At 47.6% G+C, this 9,691-nt stretch overlaps 1 protein-coding gene across 1 annotated transcript; it reads right to left on the minus strand.

Moving 5' to 3' along the window:
• Positions 1 to 942: 942 nt before the first annotated feature.
• On the minus strand, positions 943 to 4,494 carry LOC119965603 (probable G-protein coupled receptor 34). Its single transcript, XM_038796388.1, has 2 exons — positions 4,078 to 4,494; positions 943 to 3,946 (listed from the first exon to the last, which is right to left on the minus strand). Exon 2 carries the CDS (start codon positions 3,924 to 3,926, stop codon positions 2,931 to 2,933), a length of 996 nt encoding a protein of 331 aa, XP_038652316.1. The 5' UTR covers positions 3,927 to 3,946; positions 4,078 to 4,494; the 3' UTR covers positions 943 to 2,930.
• Between the last annotated feature and the right edge of the window lie 5,197 nt (positions 4,495 to 9,691).

The following is a 9,691-nucleotide window of genomic DNA, read 5'->3' on the forward strand; positions in this document are numbered from 1 at the left end:
CCTGGCTTCTTGTAATAAGTTTGGCTGACCGACCAAATAGGAAACAACCGTTTATTTACAACATACTGAATTGGAGTCTTGCAGCTTTGTGGCTGTCAGTCAGCGTCCTGAATCGATCTGAGGCAAAAGCCCACTCTTGCTAGAGTGACCCCATCCCCGGGTCCCCTGATTGGCTGTCCTATCTCATGTGACCCTATCGGCCAATAAAGAGGCCAGGCACCTGCACATCCCTCCCCCTCTAAGTCCTTTTTTGCAATGATAACAGTTGAACTATACAGTCCCCAATAAATTTAACATTTAACCCATTCACCCAGTCCACCAGATTTAGGCTTTCTGGTGGTTTCCAGCTTCTGGCAGAAGGGTGTTATGGGAGAGGCATTTTCAGAACCCCAAAATGTATCATGGAGTTCAACCAACCTCTCCCTTTAATGTATTGTTGCTTTTGAAGCACACGGTGTGGTATTGCAAAAATGGACACGTGGGTTTTGAAACACACAACAATGTTTATTTCATGAATTCAACTTAACCTTTCTAAATTAACATTGGATACTTTAACACCCCTTACTTCAAAGATAACCCCAAAAATAATACAACACTAAATAATCCCTCAAAATGTTCCTTCAAACCTCCAAAAGGCTTAACACCTTTGAACAGAAACACATCGGGTTAAAGACATTACTATTATGCCTTTAAATCACCCAAATGATTCAGAGATAGTCTTTTCTGGCAGAGATCACCGCAGATCCAGCTTACAGCACACACAGACACACCCAAGCTCTTTTCCTCAAAACTGGCTTTTCCTTTCAAACAGCTCACAGCAAACCAACCAGGCACTAATCAGCTGCTCTCTCTCAAACTGAAACCTAAACACTGCAAAATGGCTGAGCTAAAAAAACCCAGCTCCACCCACACTCTGACATCACTTCAGTAATATGAGCTGCTGCGTATCTTAAAGGTACATTGCTTAAACATCCATTTCTTAAAGGTACTCTCACATGACAAGGGCGTAACTCCACCAACTTTGTTCTGCTGGGGTACTTTTTGCAGAAACTGTGGCACCTGGTATCTCCTCAGGTACTGACATCTCAGCCTCATCCACCTTCAGTGGTGACGGCAGGCTGTCCTGTCACAGATTGACTTGTTACTTTACAACCCAGACAACCAACAATGTTTCCTGTTGGCAATATGGTTTCAGGCTGCAGTTCTGGCTGCTAGGACAACTCTTGTCCACATAAGTAGTACACATGTTTCCTGACAATTCTACCTTGTACATTCACTTGGTAAGACAGCCGTCTTGTCTTGGCTCCAAACAGTTCCTGGGACCCAGCTTGGTCCACTTCTGAAATTTCTGACATACACTGGTTCATCTATTGCTAACAACATTTTCGTGTTCCCCGAATCGTGTTTTTTCTTCTGACTGCCCCGACTGGCCTCTAACTCCCCCGCAAATTTGGGAGCAGCAGATTCAGTCTGGTGCTGAGATGCCGTCCCAGCAGTAATTCCACTGGCAGCACTCCTGTTGTAGAATGCAACGTTGTCTGGTATCCCAGATGAAATTGAGACATTCTGGTTTACAGAGTCACACCTGACTGCTTTTTAATACCTGCCTTGAGGATTTAGACTGCTCGTTCAGTCAGTCCATTGGATACTGGGTGGTATGGCACAGCCCGGATATGCTTTATACCATTTGTGGGCATGAAATTCTGAAATTCAGCATACAAGATGGTCATTCCATTATCCAACATGATTAAGTCAGGCATCCCATGGGATGCAAAACACTGGTGCAATTTCTCAGTTGTGGCGTGCGACATCATAAACTTCATTTTGAACACTTCCATCCACTTCGAATGGGCATTTATCATGAGCAAAAATATTGTGCCAAACAATGGCCCCACATAATCAATGTGGACACCCACCCATGGCTGACCAGGTCATTTCCAAGAGTTCAATGGGACTGTAGCAGGCCACTCCTGCAACTGGCACGAATCGCAGTGCTTATCTGACCTCCTGGTCAGCATCTTCATTTTTGACACACCCGGATGGGCACTCTAATTCAGCCAAGAGCAACTCCCTTCCTGACAACAGGGACGACTACTGTTGCTCCCCAAAGAATGATGCCACCTTCATAACTTAATTTACCTTTCCGAGGACAATATGGATACATCTCTTCAGACACTGGCCCATTGGTCCATCCTGCTCATATGCTGTGCTTGACTTTGGACGATAGCAGGTCTCTGCTGGTCCAATACTTGAAGTGCTGCGCCAAAACTGGCAACGTAGCCAAGAAGTTGAGTGCCAACACACTTTCCTGCTGTACTGAGGGGGGTGCTACACTCCCAGGCAATGGGTTGCGACTCAATGCAACACATTTGCTATCTGCGTCCCGGGCCAGTGTTGGAATGTGTACAGTATTTGTATGCTGATAAGATTAACACTCAACACTAAATCCTTGCTGATGTGATTGATGGACTAGTCCTGTCTTCCTTAAAAAGGTCCCAGAGTGGCTTGTGGTCCGTTCCAATGGTAAAATGCCTTCCATACTGATGGAACCTCTTTGGTCCATACACAACTTCTTTTTAAACTGAGAATACCCTTTTCCGGCCTCCGAGACGGTTCTGGAGACATATCGTGTAGGAATTTCAGACATGTGAACCTATCGGCCGATCACTCCTTAACGGGGCCAGACACCGTACTTCTGTTCAACTCTCTCAATACAGCTCAATCTGGGTGAAAAATCAGAGCATCACATGATGTCCTCCAACTCTCAAATCTCTAGTCAGATCTCACAATTTTTAATTGGTACCTTGAACAATAAAGAGTTCATAAGCTGGCAGAAATTTCTGAAACAGTGTTACTTCAATGGGGGGAAGGTGGCTCCGAAGAATATAGCAGAAGCAAGCGCATGAGCAGTTTCTTTGGTTCTTGCAGCCTCAGGAAGAGAAGCAGTGAAATGCTCTATTATACAATTTGTAGGTCAGTGGACAGAGACAAACATTCAAGGCAGACAGGAACAGGGCCACTTCATTGACATTATTAATCAGCTTCGCCCAAAAGCACACATTACTGCAGTTGATTGTTGTCAGGTAGATGATGAAGTAAAGTATGAGAAATAATTGACCAAACACCCAGAAAAGGAGGAAGGAAGTAATTTCAGCTGCTTGTGGTTTAAGCCAGTTGTTTCTATTTCCTGGAGGAGTTCTCTTGTTGGAGAGAAACAGCGTCGCAATTATTTTGATATAGCACGGAATCACGACCAAAAATGGGATCAGGAGCTGCAGGCTGAACAAGTGAATTAATGAACCCAAGCTGGAGAGGGGGGTTGTGTTGGAGATGACAATCCCGCCGCAGTAAAACTGACCATCCATGGAAACGTACAATGTGTTTGAACCACCGATCACAGCCACTGCAATGGCCAGGATCCACATCAGTATTGTGAAAAACACTGCAGACTGTTCTGTTTGAAGATTTATGTAGGTCATTGGTTGTAGAGCAGCCTTATACGTAAATATGCTTAGAGCAGAGGTGAACAGAAGATATGCAGTCTCTGCCAAGTAATAGACAAAGTTAGTACAAATGCACATTGCTTTTCCGAGTTGCCAGTTGTACTGAGTGTTGACGTACATTGCCCATGGTAGGTAAGCCAGTAGTGAAATTATGTTTACAAATGTCAGATTTAGCATGTGCATTCGTATAGTTGTCCAGGCTCTTGAGCTCCTTAGCATATAAATGATTTGGAACAAGTTAATTAAAATTCCCACTGGGCTGAAGATGTAAGATAGGGTTGAGAGGACCAAAGACAAATTTCTGTCAATCAAGGAGCAGCCATTCACAGCAGTGAGTGGGACTAGGTATTCCCTCAGAATCGGGCAGTCTGTGCTTGAGTTACCCCCTTTTGCTGCAGTAGAAGCCAGTGGTGTTGTATCCATTTTCAGTGGGGTTGCCAACCCTACAAAAGCAGAAACAATGTTCACCATAGGTTGTACTCTTTAAAGCTCAGTGAATACACCACACAGCATGTTGCAGGTACAGATATATGTGAACAGAAAATATCAATCCACTTTGAATGAAAACCTTTACCTCACGTCTGGGTCACCCACCGAGCTGCTTGGGAGGGAGTTCCACGATTCTGACCCCGCAGCAGTGAAGGAATGGCGGTGTAGTTCCAAGGCAGGATGGTGAGTGGCTTCGAGGTGAACCTGCAGGCGATGGTGTTCCTAGGTATCTGTCGCCCTTGTCTCTATGAACACTCAAACATATGAATTAGGAGTAGACCATTCAGCCCCTCGAGTCTGCTCTCCCAGTCAATTAGATAATGGATGATCTGATTGTGGCTTCAACTCCAGGGACAGAGTCTTACCATATTTTTTTCAAAGTGCCAGGCTCTGACTGGAAACCAACATGTAGCTCTCCAGTTGCACAGGTGAGTTGTCAGTCCAGATCTTGAGGCTCCCTGAGTAAAAAAAGTCAGTGGCCAGGGTTTATGCTGTCAGTCTGGTGGGGCGGGACCTGATAGAGAAGGCAAAGTTGACTCAGGAGAGATTGGGGTGTCACCTTTAAAAGGCGCCCCGATCAGTACTGTACATCAACTCCCCACCCCGTCCCCCCACTCCACCCCACCGCGGACGTAGCGCCGGTGTTACCCTCACCCCAACAATCGTCAGGTGCTTCCTTGCCTCCCCCTCGCCATGGTGGAAGTAGCACCAGCTTCCCCCCTCCCATCCCCCATACCTGCAAGTTCCCCTCTCACTGCTGTAGTAGGCATATCATTAGCGAACCTGACACCGCCGCGGGCCCCATTACCTCCTCCTTCCTCAGGGTACCTGATGGCTCCCTAGTCCATTGGATGGGAGTGCTAGTGGAGCCATCCCCTGAGCACCACCCCCTGCACCTGGCGCTGCCAGTCTCGACCAGGGTCTGATCGCTTGTGGCTGTGGAGCACAGGGAGTGGACCATCTTCATCTGGGACTGCATCACATCACGCTATGACTGTGCCACATCAGACAGTGACTGGGCTACCACTCTCTGGGGCTGGGCCAGCCCACACAGTGTCTACACAATGCCAGCCAGTGCCTGGGCAATGCGTTCCCAGCCATGGCCTGCTGTGACTGAGCCATGCTGTGGAGCGCCGCTGCAATGTCCAGGTGGCTCTATCACATGGCTGCCTGTGAGAGGGCAGCCCTGTCCTGGGCCTCGGCTGCTGCCTACACAGAATGCCCCAGGCCTTGGACACGCTGATCCATAGCCAAAAGCGCCGCTACCAATGTCTCCACCGCAGACGGCACCACCCCTGCTCCTGCACGTGGATGGACTCTTCCACCTGCGCCCGCAGGTGCTGGATGCTCACCTTCATCCCTTGATGCCACACTCAGCAAAATGCTGTCCTTAGGACAAGAGAAGTTACCCCCACCTCACCTCTTTTCAGTTCTTTTGTCCGTCTTTGGACCAAGGCTACAATGAGGGCAGGAGCTGAGTGGTGCTTGCGGAACCCAAACTGAATTTCAGTGAGCAGGTTATTGATGTACAAGTGCCTCTTGATACCACTTGCTGATGATTGACGGGTGCTTAATTAATGTCTCGTACAGTATTCCATCTGTTGAAATAAAAACAAAATAAAAAAATCTTCTGCATATTTATATACAATATAAATGTGAAAGCCAAGAAGCAATCTATTGCGCTCCAGATGACCAGCAGCAACTCAATAGCCTGTTGTAAGCACGCCAAAGTTACATCTCCCGCAGAGACTGTGGAAATTCACTGTGACGAGGATGGATCACCATGACCTTTAACAATACGTGCAAAGAGAACATTTCTGCTGTCCAGCGCAAACATGACTGCGCCGTGTATTGGCAGAAGCCAAACCACCAACAAATTGGCTTTCAGTCTCTGACTGCAGTTCTGTGAACTAGCCGCATAGGAACTCCCAGCTCAGGGGAACCCATACCCTCCCAGTCCCGCCACCTCATTTCGATAGTGTTTCTAGTGTAGCCACCGAAGTTGGCCATTTCCCTGAATACAAAATGGAGGAACGCAAAGCATATAGGATAAAATGGACAATGTTTGCAGCGCCAGCAGGCTGCACCTAGCAGGTGTGGATTCTGTCTGCTAAGAAAGCAGACAGCACCGAAACGAACATTCCACATACTAATGAGGCAATCACCGGGATAATTAACATGTTAATGGAACAATTCCAGATACAATGGACACAAATGGGGAAGCAACTGCAACATTGTAAAGGATACCAGACACTCAGGCACCAACCGGGTTCAAAAACAAAGAGCCTGAGAGCCCGCCCAGTAGCTAAGGTACAGCCTCAGTGTTGGGGGGATTCAAACATAACAATCGGGAAGAGACCCAATCGATTCCAAGCAGGTAAGGGAGTCCGCCCAAAAGGGCGCGGATCCCTGGGACCTATAAAAGACAGGGCCCACACATGGTTCAGTCTTCTTGTCCAGCCCTCCTCTCTCTTTGACCAGCACCCCTCCATGGACCAGCACCTCGACCAGCTTTTGCCAAGAAGACCCTGAAGGAGAGAGAGAGGTTCGGACAGCAGCCGCCAGCAAGTAAGTGTCTCACAACGATCGCTACGAGAGATAGATACCCTGAACCCTTTGAACTTATACCAACCTGAAGTCTGCAGACCAGAGCAGAGCAAGAGGCCTTGTTCCCTGACCCGGCAGTTCCTTCGAGATAAGTATTAGTATTTAGCAGTAGGAATAGCTTAATCCTTTTAGCGTGTGCATGGGTAGTTATTATAATTGTATTATAATAAACTCAGTTGTTTGAACTTACTAATTGGTGTATGGTTTTATTGCTTTGAACTTCACCTTGAACTTGTGGCGGTATCTTAACGATACCTGGCGACTCCAGAGTTAAGTAAAGAAACAGAGCCAAATTGAGTGTTAAGCACACTCACCCAGAACGACCAACACTAGGTGAGGGTAGATGGAAACTCTGCACTTCCCATTCCTTTCTGGAAACAATGCCCTGCCCTCTAGAGCTGATGTTTCTAGTTTACCAGATTAATACCTGGAATGAAGGAGCTGTCTTATGAAGAAAGGTTTGACAGGCTCAGCTTATATCAATTAGAGTTTGGAAGAGTAAGGGATGACTTGATTGAAACATCTCGGCTGGGATTCTCCGACCCCCGTTGACTGCCCCCCCCCCCCAACTCTCCAGGCCCCGATGGGCCGAGCAGCCATCCAGTTTTGGCCAGTCCCGCCGGCATGGATTACTCACCTCAAGCACGGTGGGATTTGGCAGGTGCGTGTGCGGGGTCCGTCCTCGGCAGGATCTGACCCCGGCGGGGAGGGGGGGCACGGTGGCCTGGCCCATGATTGGGGCCTAACAATCTGCAGGCGGGCTTGTTCCGTCGGGGGGGACTTCTTTCCTCCGCGCGGGCCCCTGTAGGGCTCCGCCATATTGTGTGTGGGGGGGGGGGGGGGGGGCAAGGAGAATAGAACCCCCTCACATGCATGGAAATACGCCGGCCCGTCTGCACATGCTCGGAAATACAGCGGCCGTTCCATGCATAAGCAAACGCGCGCCTGCCCTTCGGCGCCGGCTGGAGCGGCGCCAGCCCCTCCGCCGTCCACCTAGCCCCCAAAAATGTGGAGATTTGCTCACTTTTGGGGGCTGTTGATGCCGGAGTGGTTGGCGCCGCTTTTCCCGCCGGCGTGGGGACTTAGTCCCCAAAAGGGAGAATTCGCCCCTCAGATCCTGAGGGATCTTGACAGGATGGATGTGGAGAGAATGTTTCCTCTTGTGAGTCTTTGGAACTTTCTTCCGGAAAAGGTGGTGGAAGCAGAGTATTTGAATATTCTTAAGGCAGAGGCGGATAGATTCTTGATAAGAGGTTGATTGGATGTCAGGGGTAGACAGGATGCAGATTTGAGGTGACTATCAGATTGGCCATGATCTTATTAAATGATGGAACAGGTTCGAGGGGCTGAATGGGCAACTCCTGATCTTTGTTTGTATGTTCATATGAATGGTTCGCATCTTCTCCTTCCCCTTCACTTCCCCAGTTTCACGTTTTCCTCCAAAAATGCAATTTGACTCTTCATTCACCTAAATTGTCTAAATTGTCTAAATCTAAATTGCGTCCCTTGATTTAATTGACCATTCATACATACTACATCACATTCTGGATATGAAACTTATACTGGCTTCCTGCATGCCAGCAAAGTGGGAACGCCCAGCACAAACAGTTCACAACTTTTACCACATCAGGGGCATTGTAAAGGTTGTGCAGAGGTGGACTGGAAATCTCTTGAATAAAGTTGAGTCCCAGCTTATCCAACTCCAGGCCCAGTTTGCGGCAGTTCTACTGGACCCTCACATACAACACCTGCACCATCAACTTGGGTTTATATCAATGAACATATGAAAAGTATCTCAAAGACATGGTGAGAAATTAACAATGAGTCAGAGAGGGAGGGATGTGAGCGATCAGCTAGCAAAGAGGTGAGACTTAAGGGGACACTTGAAGGGAAAGGAGGTGAGAAAGCTGAGGGAGTTCCAGGGATTAGGACATAGGGGACTGAAAGCAAGGTCGCCACATGGGACAAGGAGCTGCAGTGCAAACGAAGCCAGAGCCAGGCAGAAGGAGAGTGTAGAAAAGCTAATAATGCTGGAGGAGGTCACAGAGATGTTTTAGAACAAAAATAGTACTCAGCCTTTGTTCCCCAGAAATCCCTTTAACTTTCCATTTTATTAGAGCGAGGTGACAGCAATTTAAATTTACAGGACTCATTAGTGAAGACCAAGTATAAAACTATATATGCGAGTCCTTGTTTGAGATCCTGAGGGGGGTAAGGTAAAGTCGCCACAGTCCCAGATGACCATAGGCTGCTTTCCCCTTTGAGGGGGGAGAGCTGACTGGTGGTGATTTCTTGGAAATATTTTTTTTTCTATAAATTTAGATTACCCAATTATTTTTTCCAATTAAGGGGCAATTTAGTGTGGCCAATCCACCTACTGTGCACATTTTTAGGTTGTGGGGGCGAAACCCACGCAGACACGGGGAGAATGTGCAAACTCCACACGGACAGTGACCCAGAGCCGGGATCGAACCTGGGACCTCAGCGCCGTGAGGCGGTTGTGCTAACCACTAGGCCACCGTGCTGCCCCGACTGGTGGTGATTTAACCTGAGGATCACCTCAGCCGGTATGGGAATTGAACCCACACTGTCGGCCTTGCTCTGTATCACGAACCAGCTGTCTAGCCAAATGAGGTAGGTAAAGTAGAATCCAGGCACTGGTAAGATTACAGATGAAATTTCAGGAGCTCCTGTATGTTCAGTATTCTAAGTAAATGTTGGAATAACCCATAAACCTGAAGCCTGATTGCTACACTACCTAGGATAATAGGTATTTACACGTAAAAATCCAGCCTTTAATGTTCTGTGGGAGATCATGCAGAGGTTGGTTTAGCACACTGGGCTAAATTGCTGGCTTTTAAAGCAGACCAAGGCAGGCCAGCAGCACGGTTCAATTCCCGTACCAGCCTCCCCGAACATGCACCAGAATGTGGCGACTAGGAGTTTTTCACAGTAACTTCGTTTGAAGCCTACTTATGATAATAAGCGATTTTCATTTTTCATTTTTTCATGCTGTAAGTCAGGATCACAGCAATTCTTTAATGGTCTTGGTATTGGAAAAGAAATGGGCTGTGATAATTAAACAAAAATTT

Source organism: Scyliorhinus canicula, chromosome 5, assembly GCF_902713615.1.
Source record: "Scyliorhinus canicula chromosome 5, sScyCan1.1, whole genome shotgun sequence".
Taxonomy (NCBI): domain Eukaryota; kingdom Metazoa; phylum Chordata; class Chondrichthyes; order Carcharhiniformes; family Scyliorhinidae; genus Scyliorhinus; species Scyliorhinus canicula.